The sequence below is a fragment of the Numida meleagris genome, chromosome 1, assembly GCF_002078875.1.
Source record: "Numida meleagris isolate 19003 breed g44 Domestic line chromosome 1, NumMel1.0, whole genome shotgun sequence".
NCBI lineage: Eukaryota > Metazoa > Chordata > Aves > Galliformes > Numididae > Numida > Numida meleagris.
Window position 1 is genome coordinate 73,991,814 of NC_034409.1, and position 15,376 is coordinate 74,007,189.

The following is a 15,376-nucleotide window of genomic DNA, read 5'->3' on the forward strand; positions in this document are numbered from 1 at the left end:
CAAATTAAGAAAGAACAGGCTTCTGGCCTGTTGCACCAGGTCAGGAGATAAGGCAGGATATTCTCCACCAGCATGAACCAGCTGGGGCAGAGAAGGCACATAGGGAGCACTGTACAGAAGTAAGCTGAGAGGGTTGGTAGGGATTACGGTTGCTTTAGTTTCTCTCAGGGCCCTATATTTCTGACTTGTTCATTTGTTTATTTAAGTGCCAATTCAGTGAAAATTCATCAGAAAAAAAGATGATGAAGAAAATGAGAAATGCGGTTTTCTTGTAACTAAGATGGTTATTTCTTAGGAACTGAGTCACCAATACCACATCCACCCCATCTCCAGGAATAGATGTGACATCACATGCTGGGGGGGTAGGGTCCTTCCTAGCTAATGTCCTGCTGCCATCTGCTGGGGGCTGGCATTCTGAGGCCATATCCCATTCAGTCTTGCAGTGCTCCCCTCATTACCAAAGAGGATACCTCAGGTTGAACGCAGCCCTGTTACATCCCATCTCATCTTGTCCCAAGGAACAATGAAGGAATGTTTTGAAAAACGCGTCTGCTTTCAGGGTTAACTCAATGGAATTTCATGTGTCTCTTAACTATTTTCATTGCAGAGAGCCCTTCTCTGTTGCTAGATTTCTGGTGTTGCTAGAAATGTCCCCCTCCATTCTCTGGCTGTTTTTCTCATTCTCTTTCCCTCCCATCTCATGCCTGAAACACCAGAAGTGACTCTGATCATCTGAAAACATTCGAAAGATAAGCCCACTTTCCTTAATTATCACAGCTCCATGTGAAGCAATCCATTTCTCATCATTCTACTACCAGTCTCTGAACTTTTCAGTGAATTTTTATTCCTCTTTCATCACCCTGATCTTTCCCTTGTATAACTTGCTGCTTTCTACTGAATTTTTAATGTCTATTCTTGCTGCATGACTCCTTAAATAGAAAGACCATCCCAAATATTTTCCCAAATTCTTTTCCCATGGGATTGTAAACCTTCCTTACCTACCTGGTTTCTCTTGCAGATCATCCGGGCCTTCTTCAACAGAACTTTATCTCAACGGAGTGGGGAGACTGTCTCCCCAGAGCTTCTTACCTCACTATGGTCCCTTTCTGTGGCCATCTTCTCCGTAGGAGGTATGATTGGCTCCTTCTCGGTCAGCCTTTTCGTCAATCGATTTGGCAGGTAAGTTGGGAAGAGGAATACAAGTTATTAGTGACTTTATGCTCTGCAGTGGAGTTTTGGGAGGAAGAGGGCGGGGATGAGAAAATTGTTGCAGGCCAAGGCAGAAGCTGAACAGGAAATACCGTTCTCTCCCTGCTCCCAAGATAAGAGTAATAGGTAGCTTTATCTTTCTCCCCATGGTTTTCTCGCTCTATTGCCAGGTAAAGCTCAGCCTTGGTATTTCTGTCTTGGCAGGAGAAACTCCATGCTGCTGGTGAACATCCTGGCTTTTATTGGGGGTGCCCTCATGGCCTTATCCAAGATTGCAAAGGCAGTGGAAATGCTGATAATTGGGCGCTTCATTATTGGCCTTTTCTGTGGTCTCTGTACTGGCTTTGTACCCATGTACATCAGTGAGGTCTCACCCACCAGCGTTCGTGGAGCCTTTGGAACCCTCAACCAGCTGGGCATTGTTGTAGGCATCCTGGTGGCCCAGGTAGGTTTGACAAACTTGTACTTGGAGGAAAGGGTACATGAGGGAGGGCTCTGTGGGCTTGAAATCTAGTGAAGTGGGCTGCCTTTGTCATCAGGTGCAACATCTTGTCCTGTCATACTCCCTGGCATAAGGGCAAGGAATTGGTGTATTTAAAAATTTTTCTTTCTCTCAAATTCTTGGTGTAGATTTTTGGCCTTGAGGGGATAATGGGGACTGAAACGCTTTGGCCACTGCTTCTGGGATTCACAATTCTCCCAGCAGTTCTGCAGTGTGTGGCTCTTCTTTTCTGCCCTGAGAGCCCCCGTTTCCTGTTGATCAACAAGATGGAGGAAGAGAAAGCGGAAACGGGTAAGGAGTTGTCTTCGAAGGGGCCGGACTGTATTATGACTCCTGGTCTGTGCTGAACTTGAGTGGAATGCTAAGGCTGTCTTTAGAATCTGTGGTATACAAGGATGAGATTCCCAGAAGGTACTAAACCTTCCCTTCTGTCTTTTAAATTGTACCAGTGTCAGGAGTTGAGAAACCTGTAATCCCAATGAAATCCTGTTAGGATTAAGAAAGAAGCTAGGAGTGGCACCTGGCCTGGTGGGATGTGGCAGTACCAGCTGCTTGCAGATGTCAGCTCCACCTGAAGCACATTTAACAATGAGTTAGGAGGGATCTGTTCCTACCACAGAGGCCTGGAATCACCTCTGGCAAGTGTGTGAACAGAATTAGGGATCAAATGCAAGTTTGGAGCACAGATAACATGAAGAGTGTCTAGTATCTGAGTTTAGTTTCCATGGTGATCACTGCTCCCTGAACTGTGAGTTGAAAAGATGAGCAAAGGCTGCATGTAGAGGCTTTGTCTTTGCGAGAGAGCAGGCCCAAACACTGACTTGCATATATTCTGTTTTCCCAGTGTGCACTCCCTCAAATAGCAGGACAGGGGCTGGGGGAGCTTACTGGTTGTGGGAATGTTCCACCATATGCTTTTGGTTTCTTTCCTATAGTTCTCCAGAAGCTCCGTGGTACACAAGATGTATCTCAAGACATCATGGAGATGAAAGAAGAGAGTGCTAAAATGTCTCAGGAAAAGAAAGCAACTGTACCAGAGCTCTTCCGCTCTCCTAACTATCGTCAAGCCATTATCATTTCCATCATGCTGCAGTTCTCTCAACAGCTCTCAGGCATCAATGCTGTGAGTTATGTTTGTCATATCTATTGGGCTTCTGGGTATATTTGTGCGTCAAGGTAGTTGTTTTCTCAACGTTAGCAGACTAGTCTTCGAAAGACCTCTTTTGTGTCTTGTCTGGAAAACTTTCTTTGTGATAGTGTAGAGGTTGCAAAGATGAAAGATGGAGATGATTTTGGCCTTTACTTCTCCCACGTACTCTGGCAAGACATTACAGCCATGCATCAAGCGAATGAAACTTGACTGGAATTATGCTGCTTTATGCTGTTGATTGCTTGTTAGGATTGTGCCATTAGGTAGGGAATGAGGAACATGCTTTCAAACATTAAAACTGCAATGTGTCCAACTTTTTGCTTCTCTTCCTAGGTATTCTATTATTCTACAGGGATTTTTGAAAGAGCTGGTATCACGCAGCCTGTGTATGCCACCATTGGAGCTGGTGTGGTAAACACAGTCTTCACTGTTGTGTCGGTAAGTAGAACGGAGCCTTCTGGTGAGAAAAGTAACTTGTCTGCATGGGATCTTTTGGGAGACGTGGCTGTGGTAAAGCAGTGGGTTAACTATTGGCCTACAAGAACAAAGAAAAGAATGCATTGAAGTTATTGTGGGAGAATAGAATATATATGTGTTTTAAGAGGAAGAAATGAAGTAAAGGATGAAAATAAGAGTGTTGGGAGAGGTAGAAGATGAGGGAAGGCAGTAAGAAGAGGAATACTTGTACCAAAGAGCAGCCTGATGACTTGGCATTGAGGAGTACAGGAAGATTCAAAAGAGGTGCAGTGCATGGTGACTGAGGGAGCCTCTTCTGCTTGTGCTGCTTAAGTCACTGAATTTCTTCTGTATTTTCAGCTGTTCCTGGTAGAGCGTGCAGGGCGCAGGACTCTCCACTTAGTTGGTTTGGGTGGCATGGCTGTGTGTGCTGCTGTTATGACAATTGCTTTGGCTCTGAAGGTGAGTAATTGGTTATTTTATTCAGGCTGACCCCAGTAGGGGGCCAGTAAGACTAGTTGTAGAGGGCAGAATTTCAGGGCAAGGCATTTACAGGTGGGGCTAGGGCTGATCATGGGCTGTGGCTGGAAATGCATGGAAGTACAACTAAGAAAATTGATAGAGGATACTGTGCTGCGTCATGTTTGCTTCTCAGATTGCAGTTAATTATATCTTGTTCTCTTGCAGGATACTGTGCAGTGGATCAGATATATCAGCATTGTTGCCACTTTTGGCTTTGTGGCCCTTTTTGAGATTGGCCCTGGACCTATCCCTTGGTTCATTGTGGCAGAACTTTTCAGTCAAGGCCCACGGCCTGCAGCCATGGCAGTGGCTGGTTGTTCTAACTGGACCTCTAATTTCTTAGTGGGAATGCTCTTCCCCTATGCAGAGGTAAGGGCTCTGTTTGCCAGGCACTTCAGGAGTGCTGCAGCATTGTCACGGGTGGCCGGATTGGCTGTAGAATCTTTGTTCTTAGCAGCCTGATCTCTCTTGAAATTTTGGTTCTGCTTTAGGCAGAGGGCTGGACAATCCTCTGGGGTCTCCAATCCTGTATTCTGATTGCTACTGAAGGTTAAGAGTGTTGTAGCTAGCCTTACATTCTGTTTTGTTACTGCTTGTAGTTCAGAGCCATTTTAATACATTTAAGCTTTCCCTTTAAAAGCCTCAATTTTGGTCAACCAGAACCAGTATTAAGTCATTACAGAAGCTCACAGAAACATGATATATTGAAAAAGATCCTTGTGTTGAGGACAACTCAGCGAGGGTATTGTTGGAGAAGGAAATAACTTTGCTTTTAAATTTATCTTCTCAAATTAAAACCTCCTGTTTTTATTCTTACTGCAGAAAGTATGTGGCCCCTATGTCTTCCTTATCTTCCTTGTTTTCCTGGTCATCTTCTTCATCTTCACATACTTCAAAGTGCCGGAGACCAAGGGCAGAACTTTTGAAGACATCTCCAGGGGCTTTGAAGAACAAGCAGAAGCAAGCTCCCCATCTTCACCACCACCTGTAGAGAAGGACCCTATGGTGGAGATGAACAACATAGAACCTGACAAAGAAGATGCCTAAGATTCATGACACACCCTTTCTCTGACTCTTGCATATACATAGAGTCATTAAAGGAATGAGCAAAGAAATGATGAGAACTGGGACAATTTCTTTCTCCAACTGCTGCTATTTTCTTCTCTGCATCCACATATTCTCCCCCCTGTTCTGCCAGGCTTACCACCATTTAGCAAATCTGATCTGGGTGATCTCATTTTTAAATACTGGGAGGTATTTTGCACTCTAGCAAAAATAATCTCTTATTCTTTGCCACAAACATCAGGTGAACATGCAACAGCTGGTAATATTGTTACTTTTCTCACCTGTAATCGCTATTTGGAATTAACATACTTATGTATGCAGTGACCGTAATGTAATTTAAATACTATTTTTGTAGTGAGTTAAAGTTGTCCACTAAACAAGTCCCCTGCCCTTTGAGTCTACTCTGTGTGGATGTATGTGTGCGCGTGTACGTGCAGTGTTACACTGGAATTTAACAAGCCTACCAAAAAGCCATCTCCTTGCATTTTTCCTTTCCAGTGTGCACTTTTTCAGCCTCAGGAAAAAGGGGACCAAGTTGCATGCCTATTTTTTTTTCTTGCTTTTATTTTTTTTGTATAGACAAACAGAACATACTTTTACTTAAGTTTATTTATTTGTATGTCACTTTGTAAATATTTATTTTTTTAATGGTGTACAAAAATGTACAGATAACGAGGTTGAAGATGTTTAAGACAAATAGCTATTCTAACAGAAGATGCTGTAGACTTGAGGTGCAATAAAACTGTAGAGAAGGAATACTGTACCGAACTGTAAGCTGGGCATTTTTGATGGTAAGATGGAGCCAATTGTGCACATCACCTTTTAAAGTTAATTCTGCCCCCTGAAAAGTAATTCAAATAACTGAATACTGATGAGAAGCAGTATAGTTGTCCACCAAAATTCCTATGTAATTTGGTTATTTTGGGTGGTGTTTTTAAATATTGTTCTGAAGTATTACTTGAAAAGTGATTGCACCAGAAGGGTGTTGTTACTTTATATTTTCAGTCACAGTTGAGCATTGTTCAAGATGATTGAGGGTAGTGACTGCAACCAAGAAGGTTAATTTTTTTTTTCCTTCTCCTGACTTTTTGGCCTCTCTGATGTATTCTAGTAGGCCAGAAAGGTTGAAGCTTGCAGATAGTTACTTAAGGTGCGTGAGGCTAAAAGTTATTTTTCCAAAGCTGTTTCACAATTATTTGTAAATACTGGAGGCAAAATTGACCATTTGTGTCTAGAAGGATCATCCTATGGCACATGTACATACCTAGAGATCTAGAATTAGAGACTAGAGCTACTGGAATATGCTAGTTTAACAGTTTGGAAAATTCAGGCTATTAGTTGGTTGTAGGCCAAATGTTTTTGTCCTATGTGTCCTCTCTGGAAGAGGCAGTGCCCAGCATTGTTCAGTGTTCTGGGCAGGTCTGTAGTACTACCTCTGTTAGACCTAACATGGCAGACACTGGGATGTACATAATTAATGCTCTCCTTTTTTTCTAATTGCTAGGTAATCAAAAGTATGTATATACCCACAGTTACTGACGTTAGTGTAAGTTATCAGTTCAGTTTAGGAAGGGGAAGAAGTACATGTGATATTTTTGGGACTGCTGCTTCCTCTGACTACAGTGTTCTGAGTTTTGGCCTATATAAGCTAGGCAAAGTAGTGGAGGAATAGGTAGACTTATTATCTTAAGCCTGCATTTTTTTGTCTTAAACTCAGGTCTACCTGCAAACTCACACCAGAGTTCATTACTAGACATCCTATAAAAGAAGCAGGTTTGAAGATAAGGTGGTTAAAAGGAAGAAGAGCTCAAAAAGGGGAGAAATGACAGCAAAATTGGTAATAGCATGCATAGCCCAAGTTTTCTTCAACCTGCTATGAAACTGTGCTGTCAGGCATGTCCCTTCAGTATATATTCTAGAGTTGTCTTTAGCATCTTCTGTAACTAGTGATGAGATTTTTCAGCCTTCCCTAATGAGTAAGAGTTGGAGAGATCAGTAAAATTTGCCGCTGTGAAAAACATGCTGTGATGTCACTTGAACGACTCCCTTCTTTGCACGACGTAGTCCTATTGCATCCAAATTTCCCTTGCTTTCCATCAGGCTTCTCTATCAGATATTTATTCCCAGAGGTATTATAAGACTACTCTCACTCCTGACTTCCATATTTTTGCCCAGTTATACAGATTGTGCCCTTCCTTTGCAGAGATTTCTGTGTGGACATCTGCTATTCTAGGAAATTTCCCCCTACAGCTATGTATTCCGTACTTTGCATCACAGAAGTGCGCTGGCCTGGATCAGAATGTATAGGTCTTTCTCATATGGTATCTTTTGTTATTCTGTAATAGCATTGTGGATATTTTTGATGGGTTTTATAAGCTTATTGTGATTTGTTTCATGTTTTTAAAATAAAGATTACAGGTCTAATTAATGCCTGCCATGGGCTTTATCTTAACAATATGGTTCATAGGTGTCCAGCTTTCTGGCTTGCCTGGGACGTATTGAGTGAAGAATTGTCTTGGGCTGTATATAAAATACATATTATAGTTACTGCATGTAAGTAAACTTATTTTTTAATATCTTTATTAAAACATAAAGAGCAGCAAGAACATAAGACTAGTAAGATATTTGACCTTGTTTTTGTGAAACTAATGCATTGGTCTGTTTTGATGGTAACGGTGGTGATCTTGGTGAGTTCTCAAGGTGATCAGAGATTTTTGGAATTTTACTTCACCTGTACTTCACACTTGAAAATAGTTGTTCACAAATGGATATACTGCCCGAAAGTGATGACATGAATAAGGTGTGATTGTGAAGTGAGGCTTGTTTATCTGTTAAAATAGGTATTGAAATCTACTTGAGGGAGAATCAAATTTTTCTTTGAGTTGAATATCTGATTGCAACTATATACATTCCACTTCAAAATTCATAGGTATCAGAGCTGTCAACTGAAAAGGGAGTTGCTGCACTATGCTTTCCTTGTGCCCTCATTTCAGTCTAGACAGTGCCAATTGCACACTGCTGAGCAATAGGTGCATGCCCAGGGCTGGGTCAGGCTGCTTGGCAAGCAAGAACTGCTGACATGATGGTGTGGGGCAAGAGTAGGCCCATATAGGAGCCACAGGCTGCTAGCTGGACATACTTGCTATAGTTGTTTCTTAATCCTAACAAACCTAGGCTGTATCCTGGTATGTCACAAGCTTTTCTTCTGGCTAGCTCAGCAGTCTGGATTTGGTATTTTATTCTAGTGGGAAGGACTATTTCCCTAAGCCTTCCACGCTTAATAGCTTAATGAATTCCCTTACTACTACTCTTCCTTAGCAGAGATGCTGCTCTGGTTCTTGTTAGCCCAAATCCCTTACGCGTGATCTTCAGTGGTACTTATCCAAAATTTCTCAGTAATGAGTGGGCAGTGAAGTAGTTAAGAGCTTAATAATGCTGTCTCCCTCAGGCATTGCATGTATTTATTCATAATGGGTATGCGGAAGGAGCAGGATGTGGGCTAGCGAATGATAAAGAAGAAAATGCACTGCCTGGAGAGCGGCTGCTCTCATAGCTTGAGGGCTGTGGTGGTCCTGACACCTGTATGTGCAGTACTAAGCCATCCCAACTATTCCCATGAGGCAATAAGCTCCTATTGTAGCACATTTTCTCATCATATAGCCGTCTGCAAGCCTTCAGAGCCTGCCTCTCCTTCAAAGGCAGAAACTAAGAGCAATTCATCAAAAAGTATGAAAATATCCTTCAGAGGAAGAGGATGGAGGAAAGTGAGAAAAAGGATGAAGACAACACAAGATAGAGTAGAAGTAAGCTAATACCAGCTTCTGTGGCAGCTGAATACTTGATTTTTTTTTTCCAGTTGAAATGTTAATTACATTCAAGCCAAACAGTTCTCATGGCCACCACAACCCCACAAAAAGAAAGTCATTTATCACTGAGATAACATTTTGTGATGTTATATTATATAATGTTATTTATCCACACTTGTTTCCTTTTTGCATTTCGGATGGACTTAAGCTGTTTTTCTTGTCTAGTGTACAATTATGTGAGAAGAAATGTGAAAACACATTTTATCGGAACAAAATTTCATAGATGTCTGCCTTGTGCACAAATCTTTGCATTTGATTTTATGTTCTAGGCATCTCATTAGTGGGTGAACTATGGGCATGCTCTTTCTCCTTTGGGAAGGTCCCAGGGTGAGAGAGTCCAAGTAGTGCTGCAGCAGTCTTACCTCCAAGCAAAGTTACTAAGCTTTACTATGTACAGGGGATAGGATCAGCAGGCCTGCCCAGAACAGGCATATTTGTTACTTGGTGAGGGGACTGCTCCATCATCAGTTCCGTTTGACAGGAAGGAAAGTGCTGTGCACTGTGTGAACTTCGTGCTGTTGCCATTGTTATGGGGCCATGATGTAGGCGATGCCTCTCTGCAACATTCTTTCTTGCTGTACGCATAATTAGGAAAGTCCTGTCAGTGGGTAGGTCAAGCACATACTGAGATGCACAGAAAATCTACAGCTCTCTGATTGTTGATTTTGTTTTGGTTATTGTTACTGATATTTTGGTTTTTTAGCCTAGGCCAAGGACACAGTTCCAAGGTCTCCATTTTGAGAGGGACTAGATCCCCTTTTGATGACATATGAGATCCTCACTGGAAAAACTGGAATGTGTGGCTCTTGTCTGTCATGCTTACTCTTTAACCTGCAGCTGTCTTTACAGTGTGGGTGCCATACAAGACACTTGTCTTCATACTATACTGCTGAAAGGAGACAGTGTTCAGGGACATCAGACTTGCTTAGAGTAGGGAAAAATATTTTTTTTCCCTAAAATTATGAATTCTCCACTTGTGCATTCTCTGGCCTCGGGGAGCTGCTGAGGTTTCACGGACAAACACATCCCTGTGAATAAGATGCTCATGAAAAACACTACTCAGTGGATGTATACCAGAAAAATATCAGAACTGCACAGTAGCTTATAGAAGTTGGCTGGCTCTTCTCTTCCATTTCCAGATGTTTCTAGTGAGAAGGTTGAGAGAAATCTGCTAATAGCCAGTTGATTATGGCTTTGTATATTCTGTCTAGTTTCTTCTCTGCTCCCAGTTCAAACTCCAGTGTTTACAGAACACTTTAGAGGACAATCAGCCTTTCCAGGTGTTAATCTTTCTAAATTTCTTCTGCCCAAAGTCAGAGAGCTGAAGAGTGTGATGGATTGCCCAGGGCATTCTTTCTTCTTTGGGGAATGTCACCTTGTTAGGACACCAGTGTGGAATTAGGAAAAGAGAGCCATTTTCCCTCACTGGGATATTTTGCATCTTCCTGTTTTGCAGTATGCTGAATAGCGGTTTGCTCTTATACCTTCCTGCCTCTCAAAGGAGTATGCTGTGGAAGGCAGTACCCTGTGTAATGCATATTAGAATCTATTACATGAACCATTCTCCTCTAATTTACGTTGCCAGTCCTTTGGTTTAAAAAAGCGGTCAAGTTTTCCCTTAGTAAACCAGTATCAGCCTGTCCTGATTACATCTTGTTCTTTGCACATTTGAGACTAGATATCAGGAGGACATACTACTGAGGTAAAGATGGCTGGTCTGGAGTTCAGGAGTTATCCTCCTGGCTTTTTGTACAGTTGAGCATAATGTTACAGTTTTTTCCAGCTGTTAGAGACCTCCCTTAGTCACTGAGATTTTTCACAGATAAAAGACTACAGCCTTGTAATCATATTAGGCAATTACTTCATCAATTTGTGACATAACCGAGCACTCTTGAAGGGTATCCTATCCCATCCCATGGACTGTAATATATCTGGCCTCTCTAAATAGTAATGAGCCTGTTTCTGCCCCACTCCTGGCTCTCCCACAACTTCCCAAACCATTCTGCTATGTTTGGAGATCTGAGAGTAGGCTTTGTTCTACAGGCAGTTGTAAAGAAAGCTTTGAGTACTGCAGCATTTTTTGAGGCTGAGGCATCCACCACTAGTTTGTCTCCCCCACTTCTAAGTAGATGTGTATTTTCCTGGATTGCTCCACTGCAGGAGCAGAAAAAGACAAGATTGCCTCATGACGCTGTATGTGTACAAGTCTACAAGGCTAGATGACATACACACCAGAGTCCTGAAGGAAGTTGCTGATGTGGTTACCAGCCACTCTCCACCATATTTTTGAAAAGTCATGGTTATCAGAAGTCCCTGCTGACTGAAAAAAGGGGAAACATCACTCCCATTTTTAAGAAAGGGAGAATGGAAGACCTGGGGAATTACAGGTGGGTGAACCTCATGTCTGTGCCTGGGAAGATCATGGAACATACCTTCCTGAAAGACATATTAAGACGCATGTGAGATGAGGTGATCTGAGACAGTCAGCATGGTTTCACCAAGGGTAGATTATGCCTTACCAATCTGGTGACTTTCAGTGATAGATGGCATTAGTGGACAAAGGAAGGGCAACATATGTTGTCTACTTGGACTTGTGCAATGCCTTTGACATGGTCCCCAATCACATCCTTATCTCTAAATTGGAGAGATATGGATTTGAAGGCTGGACTGTTCAGTGGATAAAGAATTGTTTGTATGGTTGTATCCAGAGGATTGTAGTCAATAGCTCTATGTGTAGGCTGAGGCCAGTGATGAGTGGTGTCCCCCAAGTGTCTTGGGACCAGTGCTCTTCAACATCTTTACCAATGACATAGACAGTGAGACTGAGTGTACCCTCAGCAAGTTTGCTGATGACACCACGCTGAGTGGTGCAGTTGACACAATAGAAGGAAGGGATGCCATTCAGAGTGATCTGGACAGACTTGAAGAATGAGCCTAGGTGAACCTAATGAGGTTCAACAAGGTGAAGTGCAGGTTGTTGCACTTGGTTTGGGACAATCCCAGGTACGTACCCAAACTGGGAGAAGAACATTCAGAGCAGTGATGTGAAGAAAGACTCAGAGGTTCTGGTGGACCAAAACCTGGACATGAGCCAGCAGTGTGCGCTTGCAGCCTGGAAGGCCAACAAAAGAAGAGTAGGTGATTGTACCCCTCTTCTCAGCCCTTATAAGGCCCCACCTGGAGTACTGTGTCCAGGTGTGGGACCTCTACTACAAGAAGAATGCAGAGCTGTTGGAGCAGGTCCAGAAGAGGATGATCAGAGGGCCGGAGCACCTGTCCTATGAAGAAAGGTTGAAGGAACTGGGCTTGTTTAGCTTGGAGAAGAGAAGGCTCAGGGGAGACCTCATTGCAGCCTTCCAATACTTGAAGGGGAGCTTATAGGCAGGAGGAGGACCAACCTTTTACATGGTCTGATAGTGATAGACAAGGGGGAATGGCTTTAAACTAATAGGGGAAATTTACATTTAGATGCTAGGAGGAAATTCTTTGCTCAGAGAGTGCTGGGGCACTGCAACAGATTGCTTAGAGAAGTTGTGGATGTCCGATCCCTGGAGGCACTGAAGGCCATGTTGGATGAGGCCCTTGGCAGCCTGTTCTAGTGGGTGGCAACCCTGTCCACGGCAACACGGTTGGAAGTAGATTATCTTTAAGGTCCCTTCCAGACCAGGCCATTCTATAATTACAGAATCACTTTTGTTAGCCATTCTATCCTATGCAAGTAATCCAGATAGTCTCTGAGAGACCTCTCTAATTTTGTCTTTCATTACAAAAGCAGCTCTTCCATCCTCCTGCATTTTCTTTTCCTCTTGCACACACACTTTTGCATTTTAATTCATTGTGCAACTCCTTCCTTAGCCAGGATATTTTTCTGCCAGAATTCCCAGACTCCCAGCAACAAGGATGGTTTGAAGATGTCTTTAATTCCTCGTCTCTCTGCATGCACTAAGACCTTGGGTCTTGGCAAACAGCTGCTGCTGATGTTGTCACTGCCCTTGCAACTCTGATACTGAAAATCAGTGGAAAGTCACTGATGGCACAACTGGAACTGTGGATTTCTGGGACAATTTAAGGCAGAACGCAGCAACAAAGACAGTTACCTACCTTCCATCATGGTGCCACTTGAAAGTGGAGAAAAGCAGGCTGCCTGTGCTGAAGTACAACATATTCCCAGGGTCCGAGGAGTACCTTCCACTATTTAAGACAAGTCAAAAGAATATACAAGTGTCAGAGAGGCAGTGCAGAGCTGGTAGAGCATGAACAAGGACTGAAATAATAGAAGCAGGCTAAACTGAAGATGAAGTAGGTATTTAGGGAAATGAACCATAGGAAGCCAAGGAAGGATGGAATGGAGCAAATCACTAAGAGATGATGCAGCACAAGGCCTGTCAGAGACAGTGGTGACTACAAAAGGAAGTCCCAGAGCAGGCAAGAGTTGGGCATTGTTGTCACATAGCCAAGAGGATTATCATATATCCAGAGCTGGCAGTGTGTCTAGCAGTTAGAGTAAAAGACAAGAGGAAGTTCTGTGTGATCAGGAGAGGGAAGAAGTATGCAGTGAAAACCAGTTGGGTCTCTGAAGGCAGAAGTGATCAAAAAGACCTGTACAGGAGAATCCTTGAAAGCAGCATGGCTGAAGGGAACTTAACACTGACTAAGACTGAAGTAGATAGGGAGAGGGATTGTAGCTGGCTATTTTGGATGCAGCAAAATGCTGTGACACTGTGCATTATCTTCTCTGGGCTTTTACCCTGAGAGACCTCACTGGAAGAAGGGATAGACAGCTGAAAGCTCAGCAAATAGAACAAAGCAGGTGAGCCAGGTCTTATCATGTGGCAGGCGTGGCGGTGGAGGTATCTGGCATGCAGGGCGCTGGCCATCCTGTGCAGCTACTCAAAAATCGTGCCAGCTGCAAGTAGGAGGGGCTGGCAGTGCCATCTCCTGGTCAGAGCATGCAGCGAGAACCTCGCCTCTGGTCCTGCCGCTGGCCTCATTGCACTAGGGCAGTTTTATGATCAACCCGACTATGAAAAGGCAGTGACCAGAGCCCATGTTCAGCTAAATTAAATATTGACACAGTAAAAAAAAAAGGGGGGGTACAGAGCTACCCAGGTGTTGGCAGTCACTGCTGGAAGGAGAGGAAGAAGGACTGATGTCTGCGCCTTTCCACCTCTTTCTCCCTGAGTTTCTGCATACGGACGCGACATTTCTTTGCTGCAATTCTTTTTACCTTGGGACTTTCTGATGGACCAGTCTCCACCTGTATCACCTGCTGGAGCAGCATCACATCACCTTCACCGTTAGACTTTATTTTTAAATTCTGATGCAAGAGTGACATTCACATTGCTCACAGATGGTATACATAGAATACAATATAATAGCAATATAATAACAAGGGCTGCTCCAAAAGCAATGCCTCCTATTTTATTATGTTGACCCACAATGTCAGAGGTGGATGTTGGTGGTACGGCACTAGAGGTTGAAGCTTCCCTCCAGTATTCCATTATATTTTGTTGCCATGCAACAGATGGCAGCAGAGGGACAGTCTGACAAAATGGCATCTGACATGGAAGTGCGTATGAAGCAAAAGTGTGTAGCTGAATTCCTCCATGCAGAAAAAATTGCACCCATTGACATTCATTGACACTTACTGAATGTTTATGGGGACCAAGCACTCAGGTGGAGGGGTGTGTGTTTCAGCAGCGGTGACAGCAATGTGTAAAACAAGCCATGTTCCAGATGTCCATGCATAGCTGTCACACCACAAAATGAAGAGCTTCTCCATCAGCTCATCCAGAGCAATTTTGCAGTGTGAGCAAGTCTGATTTATTTTTATTTCCAAGGAAAATTGAAGCAAAAGGAAAAAAAAAAAAGGAAACAGAAGTAGGAAGAGTGAAAGGGAAGTGGAAATAGAGATGTATTTTTCCTGGAGTATGGAAACTTGCTCCTGAGTGACCACATGTGTGAGGACAAAGCAGCCAATGCACAGGCATTAAAGCCAGCTAGAACTGAAGCACAGAGGCAAGTGGTGAAAAAGTAACTTTTTTTTTTTCTTTGACTGGGATTTAATCTTTTGTTAACTAAACTGAGCTGAGAGAGCACATTTTCTGCTGCTAAGGGAAGGGTCAAGCCAAACTGTTTACTATTTAAAAGCAAAGAATTCCTGAGAAAATCTAAAGCTGATGGAAAGCCAGAAAAAAAGAAAAAAAAAAGAGTAAACTCTGCTCAGTGGGATGGGAGGAAGGAAAAGCAGGAAGAAAAGCAGGAAGGAAAGGTGAGAACTGCATCTTGAAACACCAGCAGCTCTTAGAAACCAACACCAGCCACTACAGTCAAAACGAAGGAGCAGGCAGGACACAAAAGTCATTCACTGTAGGGGAAAGATCATAGAATTATAGAATCATTACGGTTCAAAAAGACCATAAAGATCATCTAGTCCAACCACCAGCCCATCACAACCATGCCTACTAAACCATCTCCTCAATGCCACATCTAGATGTTTCTTGTAAACCTCCAGATCACAGTCCCCAGGGAATCCTTTCTGGACTGGAGCCAAAAAGCAATACAGGAATAGGCACAGCCAAACAAACTTACCTTGGCACCAGATGA

General features: G+C 43.0%; 1 protein-coding gene across 3 annotated transcripts in view; it reads left to right on the plus strand.

Moving 5' to 3' along the window:
- The window catches only part of LOC110397542 (solute carrier family 2, facilitated glucose transporter member 3), a 42,604-nt gene extending 35,272 nt beyond the window's left edge, over positions 1-7,332 (plus strand). For all 3 annotated transcript variants that reach the window (XM_021393966.1, XM_021393950.1, XM_021393956.1), the window contains exons 3-10: positions 1,019-1,179; positions 1,414-1,654; positions 1,840-2,002; positions 2,647-2,834; positions 3,195-3,299; positions 3,678-3,779; positions 4,005-4,208; positions 4,662-7,332. In XM_021393966.1, coding sequence (XP_021249641.1) covers positions 1,133-1,179; positions 1,414-1,654; positions 1,840-2,002; positions 2,647-2,834; positions 3,195-3,299; positions 3,678-3,779; positions 4,005-4,208; positions 4,662-4,886 — 1,275 coding nt within the window. In that variant the 5' untranslated portion in view covers positions 1,019-1,132 and the 3' untranslated portion in view covers positions 4,887-7,332. The remainder of the gene's footprint in view (positions 1-1,018; positions 1,180-1,413; positions 1,655-1,839; positions 2,003-2,646; positions 2,835-3,194; positions 3,300-3,677; positions 3,780-4,004; positions 4,209-4,661) is intronic.